Source organism: Protopterus annectens, chromosome 16.part0 (genome assembly GCF_019279795.1).
Source record: "Protopterus annectens isolate FY-2018-M chromosome 16.part0, PAN1.0, whole genome shotgun sequence".
NCBI classification, from domain to species: domain Eukaryota; kingdom Metazoa; phylum Chordata; order Ceratodontiformes; family Protopteridae; genus Protopterus; species Protopterus annectens.
Window position 1 is genome coordinate 242206440 of NC_056750.1, and position 22602 is coordinate 242229041.

At 38.7% G+C, this 22602-nt stretch overlaps 1 protein-coding gene across 1 annotated transcript in view; it reads left to right on the top strand.

The window, feature by feature from the left end:
- LOC122790947 (extracellular calcium-sensing receptor-like) overlaps nucleotides 1-22602 on the top strand; it is a 285255-nt gene that overhangs the window by 113949 nt on the left and 148704 nt on the right. Inside the window, exon 3 of the mRNA XM_044058652.1 lies at nucleotides 22121-22342. Coding sequence (XP_043914587.1) covers nucleotides 22121-22342 — 222 coding nt within the window. The remainder of the gene's footprint in view (nucleotides 1-22120; nucleotides 22343-22602) is intronic.

The window sequence follows — 22602 nt, forward strand, 5'->3', positions numbered from 1 at the left end:
AAATAATTGCATTAATGCATTGTAAGTCACATATGAAGATACTAATCGTATCTCTTTTTTGTTCTCTCACCCCAACCCTTAACTCTCTTTTTTATTTATTTTTTTTATTTTTTAAATGTTTTTGTTTTATTTTATTCTGTGTCATCAAAATGTGTCCATGCCATTCATGTGTACTACATCACAAAATGCTGCACAGCACAGCCGGGTAGGCCGGACTGACAAGGTCCACCTGCCCCCACTCCACTGTCTATGGCACCATTGCCCAGCAAATCTGGGAGCCAACCTGGCAGCAACACTTCTGCTGTCCTGGACTACCTGCCCCTTCAGGTAGTCCTGCCCCAGAGGATAGTCCAGTGGTTCCCTCTGGGAGCAGTGGCAGATGTGGCGAGTTTATCACCTGCATCAAGTTGCCAGGGTTCATGAGTAAAGTTGTGTGCCACACTGTTGGTGCATGCCTACGCTGGCTAGAAAGGCAGCTCTCCCTCATTTTAAATAGTGCCAAGAGAAGAAGAAGGAGATGTCAAGTGCTCCAGCTAGTGATGGAGTGAGGTGACAGTGATGACAGTCCTGTAGGTGAGGACTTGATTCTCATTGTCACCCAGCTGGATGACCATGAGTCCTGGATGTCCCCAACCTCACCCCCATCCACGATGTCCACTGAACTCATGCCCATTACCATCCATGTCTCTTGTCTTGTTTGTCTTGTCTGTCTGCAATTGCTGCCTCACCTACCCAACTTACCAGACCCAGACATACCTACGTCTGTTCCCCAACACTCCTCTCTTTCTTTCAAAAAAAAATGCTCACCTGTCTCACAAAAAAAGGTCTCCATTTTTACATGCGTGTCTTCTTGACAAACTTGATTCAATCCAATTGGCTCTACAGTATGATTTTGTTGTGGTCACCCATCTTTCTGGAGGTCACAGTCCAAATTCAGCTAATATTCTGCATATATTATCAATTTTTACTGCTGAAAAAATGTATAGTTTTGGCTCTTTCCTACCTCACTCCTACACATTCTTGTATTGCTTTCCATTTGTTCTTCCCCCCGCTTGCTCCCCATTTCACCACTGACCTATCTTCCCCATTTCTTTTCTTTAATGCAATATTGTGCAATGGTGTGCATCACACACCTACACACAGCAACGGTCATACGAAAGTAGTAAAAAGTATTAGATATGATTGTATTCAAACCCAGTACCATCTGGCCCCAAAAAGGAATGTATCACTGCATTAATACATGCTGCCACAAAGTCAGTTAAGTAGCAGGTTTATTCCAGAGACTCAGTAATATCTGTCAAATGTTAGCAATGCTGTCACTGGAATAGTTACATGACATTCCCTTATGTACTAATCATTCTTAAGGTCTGCCTTTCACCCAATGCACAACCCTGTGTAAACGAGACAATCACAGCCAAACCTTCAATTCATTCCTCTTTTTCCTGTGATTGGACTAAGCCCCACATCATGCAATCAATGCCAAAAAATAATAAAATAATAAAAAACTGACAGAGAAAACAGTTTGACAACAAATGAAGAGGGGGCTGGATATTAATGAAACAGAACCTCTGAATTGTGCACTGCTTACTTGCATTTCCAGCCTTGACAGACAAACAGGTAATACATTCTAAGTATAACCTGACACACCCACCTGATGTAATCATTTCACAGTTGCTGTCCCTTAAACATAAACACTGAGAGAGTGCCTGAACTATGTTTACATCTGTTACAAAGAGCCAAGCATTTGGATTCAGCAATTCTAATGAGTTCACACCTCATTTGCATCTTCACTATTTTGACAGCCCTGAATCTATACCAGATGGCAACTGTGCAGCTAGGAAAACTGAAGGGGAGACAAGGTGTTTATGTGTTAAACACAGAGGAGATTATATTACTTTGGGATATATCACACAGATGGACTACTGAATTTGAGAAGATATGCCTGCATTTCATCAGCTACAAACTGCATATGCTGACATGTAACTATGAATAGTCTGTTTAATGGTTTTTATATTTATTTTGATTAGCACACACTTTTACACTTTTAACTGCCTGCATTAGTTTTTATTTATTTATTTAACATTTGCTTACTGGGAAAGTCAGACTTGGAGCAAAGCCAATTTTCAGCAGAGGCACAGGGAGAAATGCCCCAGATGCATGTCTCTCTCTCTCTAACATGGAAGGAAACCGGAGCACCCAGGGGAAACCCACACAAATGCAGGGAGGACATGCAGACTCCACACAGAAGGCACCCCAGTCAAGAATTGAAACAGAGAACCTTTTGCTGTGAGACAGCAATGCTACTGCTGCACCACTGCACCATCCAATAAGATGACCCTGATGTGATTCGAACACTCAGCATTTTGATCTGAAGTCAGACCTCACTACCATTGTGCCACAAGGTTTGTGTAGTTACAAGTGTACTCATGGCATGGGCAAGTTTATCAGGGCATTTCACAGGTATATATGATTGGCAATATATTCACATGGAATATTCTGTATTAAACCTGTAGACGTTTCAGGGACAGGTCTTTTCATAGCACATTTAGCATTTCAATGATGCTTTCTTAGCCAAATGCATCATTTGGCTGTTCATTTGGGGGTGGGGGAGCAAAGCTGCATTTCTGTTATGGAACAAAAAAGGATATGTTGTTATTGTTACTCTTCTTTTGTTGTATCCAGCTTATCTAACTGAAATATGTCTCTGTCTAACTGAAATATGTCTCTGCTGTCACACGCTAAGGTTAGTTTTTTTACAAATCTCTCACTTTTTACTTTATATTCTGTCCATGTAGACTCCTTTCTGTATCTGTATTCCAAATGTTTTGGAATTCACAGGGAAGGCTTACATGGAGTCTACCCAAATACTTTATAGCTTGTTGAATAGCTAAATCATGTTGGATTTGTCAATTAGCATCTAATTCAGCTACTTATGCAGTAATTAGCATGCCACAGTGTTTACCTTGTTTGCACTGTGGTGTTGCAGCTATACAGATCATACTGAATCGAAAACTTTCTTCAGCCATGTGTGTGTCACACTGTGACACACATACAGTGAGAAACAGTTGTGTAGGGTTTATTGAGGACTTGTTGCAGCATGTTCATCTTATATGATCATTATAGAAAAGTAGATTCTGCTGATAGATAATGAGAAAATCACTCACTAAAAATGATTATATCCCCTACTATCCATTCTGACTTTAGTTGCTAACTATTCTGACATCACCCACTAATAATGCGAATATATACTAGCCATTATAATGCCATTCACTAACTATCAACATCACCTACTAGCCATTGTGACAGCAGCCACAAACCATCCTGACATAACCCACTAGCTATCTCATTGTCACCCATTAGCCATCCCAGTATCACACACTTGCTAGGTCAGTTTCCCTCTCACTAATGGTGTCCTGTATTCCACTGATTCTGGAGATGCTTTTCTCAACAGATCTCCATTGTATCTGCATATCTGTAAATTATGTGCCTTTTTAATAATTAATGACCTCTCTGCATAACAGAATACTGACTTATATAATCATATGGTCTGCTTTTCTGAGGTTTCCCACAGCAGAAATATTAAATCCCATATTGTTTTTATGTCGCCTAACCAGCCTTATGTTATAATACTTACAGCATGTATTCCTGATGTCAATTGGCTTTCTAAGAGCCTGTTTCCCTCTGCAGGGAGACTGTTCCACACAACTATGAGTATCTCATCAAAAACAAAGGACTTCCTGATGTTACTTTGATCTTACTGTTCTATGGACTCATACTGTGATTCCCATAGGTCCCAGCTGTCACTAGGGATAGGATAGTCTGTCTGAAACTTTCCCTCATGCATTAGTCACATACAGTCAGTGCTGGTATAGGGAGCATTGAAAGTCATCAAACTCCTTTCATGATTGTCTAAAGATAGTTCCAACAGACAGATCTAACATTAGACTGATGAAAATTGGCTTTACTCCTCACAAGTAGAAGGGGAAAAGAATATGAAAAAAAGAATGCTCAGCCCTGACAACAAAAACATCTCTAACTTCAGAGAGTCCATACTCAGAAAACAGAAGAGTCCAGATGTTTAGAGAGGACATTTCACTGCAGCATGCATGAATTACTGCTACACATGGACCATATACACATATACTTAGTATGAGGGCCATTCAGTCTGTAAAAAGGTGCACTGCCTTTCCACCATTAAATTTGTGTGACACAGTCATTCAGTGGGTGAGCTAAAGCATCACTAAACAAGTGGATTGCACCATCATAAAACATATAAGCCATATTATCATTTAATGTGAAGGCCACATACTCATTCAGTAAGTAGAGAATACCATCAATAAACAAATGAGCCACACCACCATTAAACAGGTAGGCCATTGTCTTCGCTCAGAATGTGGGCTGCACATTGACTATGTGGATCACAACATTAGTAAATTGGTGGACTCTGTGAACATTTATTACTACGTAGGTACTCAATTAGTAAGCCACACAATCCTTCAGCATGTGTCCTATTCAGCTGTCAGTCAACCTGTATTTGAAGGTGAACCAGAGGAATGTGGTCAAGCTCAGTAAATGTACCATTGTACAGTTGCCACGCTCAGTAAATGCACTACTGTTGTTTGCAGAAAGGAATTACAAGGATTGTTAGATTCAGGAAGTATGGCTATTTTAGTTAGATAAATATGTGCACATGCACAAAACTACCAGCAATCAGACAATTAAAGTAAAATGTGCATATGGAGCCAAAAAAAGAGCATTCTATAATCCACATAGGACTACAAACTATTTTAGGCAAAATACGACAGACAGTAGTAATACATGCATAAGGATTGGGAAGGACATCTTCCCCATTTCAAAGAGCTGTGGAAAATGGGGTGGAGATAAAGCTACATGTATTGGCATACATATGTGGGTCTAATGAAGATGAAGCTATGGAATAAAAATAATTAAAAGGAAGTGAAGTTTGGACCTGGATGGAAAAAAAATCCTTAAACTGAGACTGACCAAAAGAATAAGGAGGGTAAAGCTATGGAAAGAGTTACTGAGAGCCAGATAGAAAAGGCTTATGATTAAGGATACTCTGCTTAAAATACCAGCAGTTAAAGTATTGTGAGAAGACAATACAGAGATTGGTGTAGAGGGGTCCCCAGTTATGAAACGTGAAATTTAGAAACACAGCAGAAAGAAGATAAGACCTATGATAATCCAGCACAAATAAAATGGCAAGACAGAACTAGAAATAGAAATCAGACAAGCACACAAGCAGGAAACTAATGTGGGAATAGGTAGAAATAGAATTACGGAGGAGATAGAAAACATACCAGCATCCCATATCAAAAAGAATGACTATTGACTTTTCTAGGGGTTAGGTGAAGGAGAAAGTGCATTACTAGTCTTTGAAGGAGGGTCTATATTATATGCGCGAATGCTTAGGTTGTTGAATACAACATGATCGACACCTATTCAGTGAACACCCAAGTCAGCAAAACCTCACAATGCAGAAAAACACATCACAAATACATTTACTTGGCCAACACTGTTCCACCCACTAATGAAAACAAAACACACTTCCCACTACACTGCTCACTACATACCACCCACCCAAACAAAAAAATAAACTGCATATATACACTAACCTAAACCCTACTTCTAAACCTACACTAACCCTTACATACATTACTTTCTATGCACTTACCTTAACCCGCACCCTAACCCTAAGGTCCGTGACTATCGCACACTTACCTTAATAAGCTATACCCAAACAAAATAAATAATCCACACACATACACTTAACCAAACCCTACTTCTAACCCTTACATACATTAATATCTATGCACTTACCTTAACCCACACCCTAACCCTAAGGTCCGTAACTATCGCACACTTACCTTATGGAGCTACACCACAGAAGGGCTGACTATGCCGAATCGGGATTTCGAATTTCGCGGTTTCCAGCATTCGGTGTACTCATGATTCACTTATTAGGTGTCGATCATGCCGTATTCGACAACCTAAGCATGCACATTTACGATATAGACCTTTTGAAGGAGATGAAGCTCCATTCTCCACCTCATGTCAGGCTAGGGATAAGACCAGTGCTGACTTGGCTGACCTCCACATAAGCCATTGGAAGATGAAACTGTTAAGCAGCACTATATAAAACATAGCAAGAAATGAAGTGGAGACCACTGAACAGAGCAGTCTTACTTTGTAAACATATTTTGGACTAAAAAAATATACTTGATTCATAGAGTAACTAAAGAAAGACACCAGGCTCTAATCCAGTTAATAGTATAGAAAATTTGTAGTCCTCTTGCTCTGAAGGTGGCCTATAGACAGTTTTTGAGTTGACATTTGGGTATGGATAAAACAAAAGCTAGGATTTTAGGTAAATTTGTTGGTCAGAAATAATGCCAGAAGACAACACTTAACTCAGGGTTTAGGAGCCCTTTGATACCCTTACCTATAACAAAAGTCTTATTTGAGTCAATAGCTCTGGTCCTTGTAGGGCCCCTATTGAAGTCAAGTAAAGATTGCCAACACACACTGGTAAATACTGATTATCCCTGAAGCAGTTCTAAAATGAGTAAATATTAAGGCTATAGAAAAAGAACAGGTGTTAAATGATATTTTTTATGATCAGGATTCAAAGAGAAGTCTTTATGGGCCAAAATATCCCTTTCATGTCCACAGCTAAGCAGGAAATATGGCAGTTCTTTAAGGAGAAGCCGATGACAACTTCTTTATACAAGCCACGAGCAGATGGAATAGTGGCATGTTTTAACAAAACCTTGAAAAACATGCTTCATAAAGCTACAGAACAAAATGAGAAAAGTGAGACCATATACTTCAATACCTTGTCTTCAGTGTAAGAGAAATATCCCTATCCTCAATTGGATTTACACCCTTTGAGCTATTATATGGGAGACATCTATAATACTTGCTACACATAGCTAGGGAAATTTGGGAAGAAAAAAACATTCCTTTTACAAATAGAATATTACATAGGTTAAGAGCTATGATGCTTATTGTCAGAGAATACAGAAAGGACATTATAATTCCAACAGCAAGCATGCAATAGAAATGATAAACAGACCACAAGGCTCATGTAGTGTTGTGGATACAATACCAACAAGTAAATAGTCAAATCCGGTAAACATGTCAAACTCAAAAATAAACACTGGTGGTACAAGGTCTAAGGTTTGAATAACCCTTTACATAAAACCACTGTATAAAGCTCCAATACTGTTACAACTGTAAAACATGAGTTACAAAGTACCAGAGTAAATTATAAAGCAGAATTTATTCCAAAACACAAACAGCTGGTTAAGCGATTTTGTCCTCTCGGGACTTCAATAGAACCAATAAGATTGTATAAAACATAAAATTTAAATACATTTGCGTAATTGGACTAACAACACTGTTGGTTATCTGTTGATAAGTTAATAAGGTAATTGATACCATACTGCAAAAGTAATGTTGATTAGTCCAGTACCTTAAATAATCAAATACAAGCTAAAAAATTGTCTATGGTAATAAAATAGTTCTGTCAAAAAGAATGCAAGTGGAAATGACCACCAATTAAAAAATGAATATAAAAATACTTAAAAATATTAAGGATATTAAAAAATTACAAAACATAGTGCTTTAACTAGTAACAGTTAAAGTAAATCAGTATCAACGGAAAAGAAAAAAATAATAGAGATATTAAAAATGCTAATAGCAATACACACCATGCCCATGTTATAGTCTGACAGCCCTTAACTTTAAAACAGGCAGAAATAATATGTGTTCATTTAATCCAGAATGTACTGAAGCATTTAATTTATATTGTCAAAATAACTCTGTACTTTCAACCCTGGTTTCCCATGAGCCCCCCCCCCCCAATTCATTGTAAGGAACAACTTCCAAAATCCCAAACATGAATTTGTTAAAGACAGAACATGAGAAGGAATGTTTGAACAGTGAATTGGTGTGGTTATGTTTGGATATATAATAACTGAGTTTGTAAATCCTTTTACGAAACTGTTGCTCCATCATGCCAATATAGAACCAACATAATATATAATATATAACATAACATATAATACGCACAGGTGGGACAGTGTACAGGGACACAATATGTGAATCTTGTGGTCCGGTTATTAGTTCTTTGGCTGCACATTCACATGTGGCTTATCACTGGATACAATAAAATCTCATTTTAGAGAGGTTTCAGGAAAGGGGCAAAGAATTTTTGTTAGTACCCACTGCGGAAAATAGATCTCTTACTAAGCAGCAAGGTTCTTTTGAAGTAATAAAGAGCGTAAATTAATTAAAGTGCAAAGTGAGTTAAAACAGGAAAAAAACTGAACAGATAATTCACATGAATATGTTGTAGTCCTGCAAAAAAGGAGGATTCTGTAGTAAGTAAAATTCGATCTTCACATTAACAATTGTATAAAAAAAACACCAAAAGCTAGGACTACTGTACAGGAACAACAAATTCCTAACTACTGAAGACAGGATTTCTCTTACCCATGCCTACCTTCTACCATGCTTAACCTATTGTTCCCAAATACTCACAAATCTTAACTCCTCCCTACTTACCAAATTAGAATCAACATACCACAAAATAGCTAGATTTGTAGCTCAACAAACATATAAATCTCACCACTGTTTCTCCCTAAAATACCTGAACTGGCCCAAACTACCTCACCTGTTCCTACAATCTCAACTCCAAATCATACACTCCATACTATAGCAGCCTGATTTCTGCCCAAGCCTATCTTCTCTCATCTCTCAGTACTCCCCTACCAGACTTCTCCGAAGCTCAACCCAAGACCTACTAGAAATCCACAAACCCAAATCCAACACAGTGTGCAACTTATATACCTACCATCCTTCGATTGCATGGAACAAACTCCCACTAGAAATAAGGCCCCTGACCCAGCCCAAACAATTTAAGCTAGCAAACAAAGATCACTTTAAAAAACACCGGTCCTGCCATTGTACTCACCCTCCTTGATTATTACCTACCTTTATAGTACAGTCAAGCTAACTTACTAAAACTTACCATTAACTACTTCATCCTATGCTTCCTATACAACCTCCAAAGCTTCTTCTATACTCTGCAAAATTCTGAAAGTCTTTGTAACCTTTTATGTTTCTGCTACTCTGCATACAAAACCTTATATGTACTCAACTCTCTTTTTAAACCAAAACATACAACTTATTGTACTTTTTTAACATTCTCCTTTTTGTTTATAGTACTGTTTTATCTGTCAACAATATACATGTGTGTAGCTTATGTATTTTAACTACCAAAATTCTCTGTTGCTATTTTTTATTGAAATGTACCTGTATTGCTATTTTATTGCATTGTATATCTCGCTGGAGTTTTTCTCTCCGGGCCTCTGCTGAAAAAGAGCAATAGCTCAGCTGGACACTCCCGGTCAACAAATTTAAATAAAAACAAAATAAATAAATAAAAGTTTGCTTGCTGAAGAATTTAAAAACTATGCAGCTTGCCATGAAGTAAATGCAGGAGAAACAATGTCAATATTCTGGAGACTGGAAAGTAAATACTTGATATGCAAAAATAGGAACAGATTGTCTCAACTGCCAGGCAGATGTAATTTAATTCAACACTATAGTGAGACTACCTCAGGCGAAAAAGTAAATTTAAACCTGCATTGAATACCAGAATCCCAATGGCAAAAAATAAAGACAGAAACACAGAGGAACCTTAAGTTGGGGGTCATACATGTATCACACATTGAATGGAATAGTCCACTGTCACGGTTTCTAAACCTGTTGAGATTATAACATTTTATAGTGACTTTAGAAAACTGAATATATATATATATATATATATATATATATATATATATATATATATATATATATATATATCCAAATTTAATTTCTACCCTAGTCATAGACTGGACACATTCACAGAAAAGCTGCATAAGGATAGATTTCTATCCATGCTGATTTGATTAAGGGTTATTGACCAATCCCACTAACTCCAACAGCTAAGGAAAAAAAAATCATTGTCCACACTTGATGGCCTGCTTCATAACAAAATAATACCATTTGGCCTTTGCGGTGCATCAGCAACATTTTGGAGGCTTATGGATGGGACTTTTATACCCTATACCAGGTATGTAGCAGCTTACCTAGATAATGTATTTTTCCCCTTTCAGATGAACAGAAAACATGTGTTTTAAAGACTATGCAAAGGCCTGCACATGTTCCTGACTAACTCTAGGCATCTTTTAAGCATAATGCATTAGCGACCTAGAGCTGAACTCATTTAAAGTTATAATTTCAGTATCTGCTGTGTATTTAACTAAGCTGAAGTCATTAGATGCCATCTCATAGTATTTGAATGTTTCTCTTTAACTGCATACTTTATGGATTATGAAGGCATTTGAGTGTGTTTGTGGCTAAAAAGGATAGCTGTTTTAGCCTGCTAGTACTATTTTTCAACCTTATTAACACTAATACTCATATCTCTCTCCCTCACTTGTATCATAGGTAGCCCCCTCCCTTGCCTAGCTTCCTGTGGTTCCAAAGACCTAACAGCGGCCCATCAGGACCACAAAAGAAAACTAAACCAGAAGCCTCAACTCTTCTTAAAAATCAGGGTAAACACAAAACATTAGTACCCTATTCAGAGAGAACTATACTGTCCTTGTCAAGAACCTGACACCCTATCTTGAAGACTTTAATAATACAAAGCCTGTAAAAAATTGCATCTTTATAAATTCAGCACTAGTAACTCCATTGTGTTGAGTTATACTACTGGAAACTGTTACCTTTAAGACCCTGCAAAGTCTCCTGGCGGTGTAGGCCCCGCTCCGCTCCCCTCCCTGCCCCCTTATCCCACCCGCCCCCAGCATCCCTACTTTTATAGCTACAAATAGTCCCTCCCACTTTCCCACTTAACAAATCCAAAGCTCCCTTGTCAAACTCCATAACTCCTCCCACCGCAGGGCCCAACCCTCTAACAAACCCCACACAAAGTCTTTTCCCCCACTCGTTACCCACTTCCCTACTTCAGTATGGCAAATATCACTTATACTATTACCCCCATCATAATTATACTTCTCATCACCACCTATATCCTAACAATATATGAAAACCAAACTCTTATAGGCATTCCTTTCCCTAAGTGCCACACCAACTCCCAATTCAATCTCCATGACAGTTATATACCACCCTCAATCTACCAGGACAAAATATATCCCCCAAAATAGTCCACCCGACACTTCAACACCCTAAAATTCCACATAACAAAACTAATCTCAAAATACTATTTAAACTACAAAGACTTTTAGTTTACTTGAAAAATTGTATTAACATCGATGGAGATATTCACCCAAACCCAGGTCCCACCACTATGCCAATCTCTAATCCCTATAATTTAACCCGAAAACCTACTGACTCCTTCTAATACTACACCTGAACCTAAGAAGCATTAACAACAAAATTCACAACCTTCACGCCATCATAGCTAGTCATTCCCTGACATCATGTGTCTAACGAAACATGGCTAAAACCCTCTACTAAGAATGAAGAGATCCTCCCACCCGGGTACAATATTCTCAGGGCTGATCGTACAAAGAAAAAGGTGGAGGAATAGCTATTATGTTTAAAACAAACTAAACATCCTTAAGGACCAAGTACAACCTCCTATGATCTCAAACCTAGAAATTATAGCCCTACAGATCTGCCTAAACACTCAAACACGCATCAACCTTATTGTAACCTATATCCCGCCAGGGAAGAACACAGAAAACCTGGAGCAATCCCTGAGCTGGCTAGCCATCAACTACTCACAAGAAACCATAGTTCTTGGAGACGTCAACATTGACTGGTCTCTCTATTCTACCCATATAACTCCACAACCTATTAACCTATATGGTTTCTCCCAAAATATCCTATCCCCAACCAGAATAGGCAACTCACTCCAAAAAGAAAGTATAATTGACTGGATCCTTACTAATAGAGACTCTAATAACTATACCACTGGCACCCTTCCCTGTGACCTCAGTGATCACCTAATAACTTATATCATTAAACATAAATGCCCAACTTCTAACACCCCCCCTATATAGATTAATCAGAAACAAAAAAAAAATTCGTCCCTCAATTATTTCTTGCTGACCTGAAATTCTGCAACTGGACCATATTAAAGACTCTTCCACTAGAAGAGAGTGTGTCCCACTTCAATGACACGTTCCTTAAGATACTTGACTCACATGCTCCACATAGACAAATTAGAACCAAAACTTGCATAGCACCTTGGCTCACTACTGATACTAAATCCAAAATCAAACTTCGTGACCAAGCCTGGGAAAAATGGAGAGCCACAAAAACCCCCCAAGACCATTGTAAATTTCAACAACTAAGAAATACCACGAAAACTGCCATAACTCAAGACAAAAAACAATACTTCTGCAGCCTCCAGCAAAAACACCAGAACAACCCAAAGAAATTCTGGGCAGGTTTTAACAACCTTCTGCACCCAGGCAAAACTTCCACCCCAACCCCTGAGAAACTCTTAGAGAAAGGCCAAGAAGAAGTAGCCAACACCTTTAACTCCTTCTTCACTGAGACTATCCAAACCTTAGCCAGTCACCTTACCTCTACTTCCCCACCTGCTGCTAAACTGCAACGTGACAACCCTACCCCCTTTAATTTAAAGCCAGTCTCTTCCTCCTATGCCTCCTAAAAACCTCAAACCAACTACCCTAGCGGCTGACCACCTTCCTGCAGAATTCTTACAAATTGCATCTGATGAAATAGCCTACCCCATATCAATCCTAATAAACAGATCTATAACTGAGATGAACATTCCCTCAATCTGGAAAACTTCCTATATCATTCCACTTCACAAAGGAGGTACCTCCCTGGAAATGTCAAATTATAGACCAATAGCCATCCTGTCCCCCATAGCAAAAATCATGGAAAGATGCATCCACAAACAACTTCTTCACTATCTGACCTCTAATAATCTCTTGTCCAATGCCCAGCATGGTTTTCGTCTGCACCATAGTACAACTACTGCCCTCCTTTCCTTTATTGACTCAATCAACAACAATCGCAATAACAAACTCATATCATCTGCCTCTTTCTGGACCTATCAAAAGCATTCGATATGGTCAATCATCAATTCCTTCTCAACATCCTTGAAACCCTACGTCTGGACACTCCAGCACTAAACTGGTTCAACGCCTACCTCACTGGTAGGCAACAAGCTGTCCTATGGCAAAACAGGATATCAGGATTGCTCCCGAATACCATAGGCGTTCCTCAGGGCTCAATACTGGGCCCACTTCTGTTTTCCATCTTCATAAATGACCTTCAATCAGTCATCCCTAAATCCACCTGCATACAATACGCCGCGACTCCACCTTAATCTGCTCCGCGCCTCTCGAATCTCCAAATGACCACACAACATTGTTTTTCACTAGTTGAAAAATGGTTCACTGACTTAAAACTTCTACTTAACCCAGCTAAAACCAAACTATTACTTTTCTTCCCCAACGTCTTCTCACCTCTAGGTAAAGAACTCCCAAACACTAACAACACAACCTTTCATATTAAATCCAATAATGGGACCCTCATAACCCCTGTCACCAGTACCAAACTGCTAGGTGTCACTATTGATCATAAGCTCAAATCTGACATACACATTACCCAAACAGTAAAGTCTGTTAACAAAAAACTAGGATCTATGTACAGAATTAAAAACTTCCTAACTCCCACTACCAAATTAACTATTGCTCGCACCCATCTCCTCTCTTCCCTCCTCTATGCTTCCCCAATCCTCTCTTTTCTTAATAAACGTGAACTTAACATGCTCTCTCTTGCCTATAACCACATTGTCAGATTTATTACAGGTTCCCCTTATCGAACCCATCATTGCCTTAATCTGCGAAGACTTGGCTGGTTGGAACTGCCAAATCTCCTCAAACTTAGCCAACTATAAAATAATCAACCATCCTGACAGAACTCCCTCACTGTGCAAAATTCTAACTCCATATACTAACCTCAACAGTCTCCGATCATCAAACAGCATCCAGATCCTAACCATCAAAGCAAAAAACTCAGGTGGGGATGCCCTTTATGCAAATTCCATTGGCAAGCAGTGGAACTCCCTGCCAAACAACCTTAGACTTACTTCTAATCATTTCAAAGCTAACCTTAAAGAATATCTCTCCACACAATGGACATGCCCATGTCGAGAACCTGACTAACTACATATCTCATTACTTCCAGCTCCACTTCCCTAGCCCATTTACCTAATTGCAGATCTCTAAAATTTCTCTTTCCTTTTAGTAATAAGGAAAATCTCTGATTTCAGTCTATTTCTCAGTATCTTTAACGAAATCAATGTTTTGTGTATAATTTCCTGTCTGCCCTTTAGTCTTATATAACATCTATGTAAATTTTCATTCCTGCATATGTAAGCTGTATTCTCTTGTTGTAACAATACTTTGAATCTTGCAATTTAAATATGTACTTCTATTGTGTATTGGAGCTTTTCTCCTCGGGCCTCTACTGAAAACGGATATGTATCCAGATAGACCAGCCCGGTTAACAAATGTAAAATAAATAAATAAATAAATAAATAATTAAGGTGAGCAATGAGCATTGTGGGAAATCTCTGAGTGAGCTCATGTGGATTTGATGGTGACCGTGGATATAGGTTTCACAGGTAGGAAGCATGAAATCATGTGAGAGTAAAACCAGCTGTATTTTTAAATCTCAGCACAGTAAGCTTGGCATGGTTGTTTACTTCTACCACTAGAAGGAATTCTGTTGAACAGTCCCAAGAATCTTTGATTGGAAGAACACATTTTTGTAGCAGAATGAAACTGCTATCTGGCAAAAGAAAAATGAATGAAGGCTATTGTGTCTGCAGAGTTTGCCTAACCTGTCTGGAGAAAAGTTTATGATCATTCCTACCTGTGGATCTGTTACTATTTGTGTTGGCAATCAGAAATACTCTGAGCCTTGAACATTTTGGTGATAGTTTTTTGATATACTTTTTGTGGACTGCGTTGCAATGGCCTGAAGCAATCCTGAGTTGTTATTTTCTCCAAAGTTGAAAATACTGTTTTAAAGATTAAACTTAACTTTTCTGTTTCTATGTGTTTTACCAAGAATTGCATGTTTTAGTTTGTGTACCTTGTAAATAAATTCAGGCAGAATACTGAAAAACAAATGTTGAATAACAGAGTTTCTGTGACTATAATTTAACTAATATACTACAGACTACATATTACAGTTGAAATCCATTTTCATCTAGACATGACTGGAATAATCCTATGATATTATTTTATATTCTCACAACTGTTTAATCAATAAAAAGGTTCTGTTGCCATGAATATAAACTTTCCAACTATCTCTGTTACCAGCTTGGTGGATATGGGCATCCTGAGGCAATGTAGAAATTGCTTGATGTGTACTGACAACTAATTAATTCTCAAACAAACTGATATGGTATGTGAGAGACGTATACACATAAAAGCACTCCTAATGTCAATAAGGTTGTCACTGGTAAACACACTGCACCAATCACACACAGTTTAAAGCAGACACATATACCCACATATGCTGAGGCTCTTAAATGTAACCTTCCTAAACTCCAAAGACCTCCTAGATGAAGTACACATAACAAATGCCATCAGCAGCCCCAGATGCACTCTTTCAAAACAACACCATATCAGCACATACAGCCACATTTCAAGGAGCCTCTACTTCAAAGCCCATAAGGCAAGCCACCACACAACCCAATATTCTAGTCATTGGAGACTCCATTATGAGACACACACTGATGTCCCTCTTACAGGCTGAGTAATGAGAAAGTCATGGTCAATTGCTTAACAAAGGCCAGGATCTGACACATACAAGTACTCAGGTCACTGGACCACAAGAACCAGCATGGCTCAGTCATAGTCTGTGTGGGTTTAAATGACCTGAGACATATCTTCCTAGACTATACAAAGAGAGAGAGATATCATGGAGCTCTTGGAATAATTGTCCGACGCTGGTAAGGGCCTAGCATTGAGCAGAATTTTACCTTCTCCAAGGATGATGCCACAATATGAATAAAAAAATGCTGACTTTAAAATTGACTTAGTCTCTGGCCTGCACCTTTCCATTCTTAGCTTTTGAATATTAGCTAAAACATTGTCCTTCTCCATAGTACATTGTTTAGTCAATGCCAAACTGAAAGTACTCTCTACATAACAAATCAAAACCAAGAAAATCTAAAGGTGTTACTACTCAATGCTAGGAGTCTAAACAAAAAATGCCAATCCCTAGAAGCTCTCTTCACCCTATAGAATGTTGATGTCTGTGTGGTCACTGAGACTTGGTTGAAATTCTGACAGTGCAATGTTATAATGCTGCATTTGCCCTAGTGCAATGTCTTCTCTGGTAAGGTCAGATCACAAAATGGTCTCCTTGGAAGTAAAAATAAAACCTGATACCACAGCTAACCCTGGAATATTCAAGGCTAACTTCCTGCTATTAGGCGATAACCTAGCAAAATTTCAAGTCCCCATAAATGCTGAGAACACTGCTGCCTATGCTACACTATCCACAGAAACCCTACACAAGCATGTTAATAGCTGCACAGAGGCAATTATACCCACCAGGGAGAAGTGCAGAACTAACTCAAAAAACAAGCCATCTTGCTGGAATCCCACAATCACTAGGTTATATAACAGAAGGAAGAAAATCAAGGTAAAATAAGGAGGTGCAGCACCCAGCAGGATAAAAGCCCCCTCATCACACTAAACAAACAACTCAGAGGACAAATAAAGACTACAAAAGACAAATATGAGTTAAATTTGGCCTCCTAGGCCAAGGAAAGCCACACGACATTTTTTAGCTATGTCCAAAACCTGAAAGGTAATACATAATTGTGTGCCAAGCTCATTGTTAATGGAGCCACCTATACTGAGCCAGAAGATATAGCAAACTTACTGGCGAACAAATTCAGCTCCAACTTTACTCCTCTCTCCCCCTCTCAACCTTCCCTCTGGAAATACCATCAATCTATAACTCCTCTGCTATCACTAGAGAACAGGCCCTTAATGCTCTCTCTAATGCCAAGAGCACTGCATCAGTGGGCCCAGATAATATCTCATGATGCCTTCTAGGTAGCACGAAACATGACCTATCAAGCCCTCTATAACTGCTATTTAACTGTAGCCTCCAAGCAGGCTACATGCCCCATGAATGGAGAACAGTGACAGTCATCTCTTTGCACAGCAATGAGCCATCTGCAGACACTGGAAACTACAGATTCATAAGTCCCACTAGTCTCAAATGCAAATATATGGAAAGAATGATCAAGAAAATGAGCAATAATGAGATAGGAAGCCTCCAGACACTGGACCCAACACAATTTGGATTTGTCAAGGACAAGTCATGCCTACTCAGCCTGGTGGACTTCTTTGAGAAGGTTACCAAGGCAATGGATGTGGGCAAAATGGTTTACACTGCCTACCTTGACATGGCCAAGGCTTTTGACACAATACCCCACTTGGCCATTGTTGACAAACTCAAGAAGTTAGGCACAGACCCTTATGTCACCCAGTGGATAGCCAGCTGGTTCACAGATGGGACCCAGGAAGTTAGAATTGGGAAGTCCACCTCTACGAAGAGGCCAGTCACAAGTGGAATCCTTCAGGGATCAGTCCTAGGACTGTTCCTTTTTGGCATTTACTTCTCTGATGTCAAGGTCAATGTCAATGGCCTCTGCCTGACTGAATTTGCAGATGATTGCAATTTAGGAGCTGACATTGATAAAGCCACCAACACAAATGTTTTCCAGGAAAGGCTGACATAGACAAACTACTGGTGTTAGAGCCATGGGCTAAAACTGAATGCCAAGAAATGCATAATATTGCCCTTCAGGAAGTTATCCACCATAGTAACTGTCATATTGATAACACACCCCTAAGAGATGACCCAGTAGTCAGGGTCTTGAGGATAAACAGCAAGCATCGTCTACAGATGTAAGGAAATCGTTGTGCAATTTATAAACAAAGGTATGGCATCTAGGTCCAAGGAAGTGATTGTTCCACTGTATTTGGCATTCATCAGACCTAGCATTGAGTACAATGCCCCTTTGGTATGTACTTACCCAGGCATATCCAACAATTGGAACGTCAACAAAGGTTCCTCACTATAAGAACACAGGATGTAAGTAACATGTCCTATGCAGACTACCTCAAGGCCCTATCCCTGTATTCTGTTTCCTGCAGGCTGTTGAGGGCAGATCTATACCTGGCATACAAGGCATTGTTAGACCTCATTCTGATAGACCTCCTGCATATCCACAAAACAAACAGAACCAGAATTATCCATTTTAAACACTTAAAACTTGCCTGTGATATAAATAGGACTTGCTGGGGAGGCAGGTATGTATCCCAGAGACTAACTATTCTCTGGAACAGGCTCTCCATCCAAGTGAAGTAGAATTCCTCTCTAACCCAAGCCAAGTGTAACTTGAACAATTGGACGGGAAACAGGAAAGTCATCCCTGGTTTAGCACCTATGTCTCTAATGGACACAGGCCCCTGCATGTAAATGTTTCATCTCCCAAGCTCCTGCCTACTGTTAACAAAAGGATACAAGAACTTGTCAGAGATGTGGGATGCATAGCTAGGTTTTAAAAAGCTCCCTGTGGTCATTAGCCTAGTATACACCTATGAACGTATGTGTATATACATATGAGTGTACATATATATATATATATATATATATATATATATATATATATATATATATATATATATGGGTCTACTTCAGAAGACTGAAAAACTAAAAGACTAAATCCAAAAAGACTGAATAGATATGCATATCTATCTATCTATCTATCTATCTATCTATCTATCTATCTATCTATCTATATCACACACCAACTTCATAGTGTCACAAAAGTTAAGAAAGGAAACATTTTTCAAAAAAACAGGACAAAAATTATTGCTGTGCTCACTAAGAAAGCATAAAGGTAGTACAATTGTATGGAAAACAGTGATCTAGGGGTTCATTTTCACAAAGCTAAATTTAACCAGATGGCACCTTGTCCACAACGATGTATTTAAACTGTGTTTGTATTATCACTCTGCATCATTTTAGTTTGGTAGTATTCCTGAAATATTTTTATTTGCTGTACAACAGGTATTAATCCAAAAAGAGGGAAAAGAAAGAAAGAAAAAGCAAAGTTAAAAAAGAGGTATAAAGAAGGGAAGAAGGAAAGAAAGATTTGAGATGAAAAGAGTGAAGATGATTAATAACAATGAAGTCCAAGCTTATAGGTCACATCTGACTCCTATAGTCATCCTGTCAAGCGCCACCACCATTCTTGGAGTACTGGAAGTAGCTTGTCAGGCCTTTCTTCTCTATAACACACACCACAGAACACCTAGGGAGAGACAACGTAGCTTTGCAATCCACCTACCATATGTCTTTGGCAGGTGAGAGGTACTAGAACAACATTTCAGAAGACATAAGAATAAGCGTGAATGAATAACATTAAAAAAACACTGAACTCTCACCTTGTCGAACTAAGCAAGTGCTCATGCTAACATACAGGCTGATGCATCCATTTACATCTTCCTCTTGGCTTGAGTTTATCAACATTAACTGCTTATCTTTCATATGCAAAACTTGCTGTCTCTTTACTCATAGTATTTGCCTGCCTTCCTTCATTTATTTTGTGTATAGATACATATATATATATATATATATATATATATATATATATATATATATAGATATATATATATATATATATATATATATATACACATATATGTGTGTGCATGTGTGCGTGTGTGTGTGTGTGTGTGTGTGTGTGTGTGTGTGTGTGTGTGTGTGTGTGTGTGTGTGTGTGTGTGTGTGTATAGGCAGAGCTAGCCATCTGGTGGTGTAAATCTTGGCTCTAGATGATTGGCACTGTTGAAATGACACTCTGACCCTATGAGCAAAAATGAGAAAAAGGGGTTGTGGGTGGATATATATACACACACACATATATATAAATATATATATATATATATATATATATATATATATATGTGTGTGTGTGTGTGTGTGTGTGTGTGTGTGTGTGTGTGTGTGTGTGTGTGTGTGTGTGTGTGTGTGTGTGTGCCTATAGACATATACATTCACACCTCTATTCATGTTTGCCGGATTGATACCCTATACAATAATGGACTCTAACCACAATAGTGGGACTTTGCTCTCAATCATATTGTACAAATATAATATGATTTTATGGTGTTATATACTTACAACAATTTTATGAGGTTTTTGATGGTTTTATAGTCAAAGTCAAAGTAAACTTTATTGTCATGTCAATTCACGCAAGTGCGAACCAAGCAAAATTACGATTCTTCAGGTTCAATGTGCATACAAAACATAGACAACATTTAACATCACAATAATACACCAAATTCTATAGACACAGAAGCCAAACACAGCAATAATAAATACTTGCATTATTGCATTGGTTTAACAGATTGTCATTCATTGCTAGGTTATTAGTTTATTTCTACTGGGAAAAAAATGCACTTAAGTGACAGTTCAGTTTGATAACTGCTGACTTTGTTGTCTGTGTGCGGGTTAGACCTTGTTACATATTGCACTATAGAGCCTTTTCAGTATTGTTGAATTACTGCCTTAATGCCCAGTGTGAAGGGTACTGTTCCTAGAGTACAGTAACCTGATGGCTAGCGGAAAGAAGCTGTTTCTGAATCTCATGTTGTTGCAGCGTATGTATCGAAAGTGCCTTCCTGATGTTAAATGTGAGAACAGCTTGTAAGTAGGATGAGTGCTATCCCTGGTTATTTTCCTTGCCTTGCTGAGACATCTGGACATGTGCAGTTCTTGTATGGATGGGAGGGAATTCCTGATAATCCTCTCAGCCTCTTTCACTACCCCCTGGAGGGACTGGCGCTCAGAAGCAGAGCAGCTTCCATACCATACTGTAAAGCTGTTTGTCAGTATACTTTCAATGCTGCCCCTGTAGAAGATTGTGAGAGATATTGATGCTAGGTTTGCTCTCCTCAACCTTCGCAAGAAGTGAAGCCATTGGTGCGCCTTTTTAGTGATTCCATTTGTGTTGGCTGACTAGATCAAGTCTTCTGCAATGTGCACCCCCAGAAATGTTGTGCTTTTTACTCAATCGCTCCACAGGAGATGATATTTCTTTGGCACTCCACTTATCACTGGACCACCTGGAGAACAAGAATAGCTATTTGAGGCTGCATTTTATCGACTTCATTTCAGCTTTCAATAAAATCATCCCGCAAAATCTGATCAGAAAGCTATTTCAACTGGGCATCAGCACTCTACTGTGTAACTGGATTCTGGACTTTCTTATAGATAGATCCAAGAAAGGGTGTGCAGGCAAGAATACATCAGAGAACATCACCCTGAACACTGGAGTCCCACAGGGATGTGTCCTAAGTCCCCTACTTTTAACCATGCTAACTCATGACTGCACTGCCAAGCTCAAACCATATCATCAACTTTGCAGATGCTATGACAGTTGTGGGCCTCATCAGCAATGATGACGAGCCAGCCTACAGAGAGCAGGTGAATCAGTTCATAAGTTGGTGTTATAAAATAATCCTGCACTAAATATGCTTACTGCTGATATTTTTTGATATGTTATACTCATTGTATATGCCCTGCATTTTATAAACTCCTTCATGTGATATTCATCACTGTCTTCTTGTTATTTAAGTGTGTTATAGTTGCTGCTGCCTCTGGGACAAAGTCATATTCATTTCATTTACCTGGTTAACAAATTGAAATAAATAAATAAATAGGTAAATGACTTAATAAATAAATATCCAGAAGAAAAACCTTGAGAACACAGGAAGGGCATGCATGATCTGAGCGAAGGCACTCAACTGAGAAAAACTTGCTGCTGTGAGGTGACAGCATGACTGATTCCATAACTGTACCACCAAATTCTGCATGCATCCATCAGAAAATATTTTCTCATTTATTTTGAAAATTAATAAGCAGGTGCTTGAATGCAATGTCAGTCCTCTTATATGGATACCTCTTAAATTCTGTGCTTCTTTTCCCTTAGCTCTTGTCATATTTAAAGAAAGTACACTTCAGAAATAAAGTTGGAGAAGAAATATTTTTTGACTTAAATGGAGACCCACCAGCTGTTTATGATATTCTGAACTGGCAAGTTAACCAGAATGGGTTATCAAGGTATGTTGAGGTTGGACGATATGACACCAGTGCCAGGCCTGACCTTGTTATCAGTGAACATAAGATTGTATGGAATGGAGGACACACTCAGGTAATAAGCTATCATCACTTTACTGTAAGTGATAGTAGAGTTGGGTAACTTCCATGACCTAAATGCTGCAAATGTGCTACTAAAACATGTAACTGCACACTGCATGACTGAGAACAAGTCATTTAATAGGATTAGCCCTCACAGCTGTACTGGGTCTTACCATGCTAACAAAAAGTAAAACAGAAATGAAAATAAATCAGAGGTGCCAACCTGACAAGATGGATACAGGCAGGAATTCAAGTATCTCTGACAAGTACCCA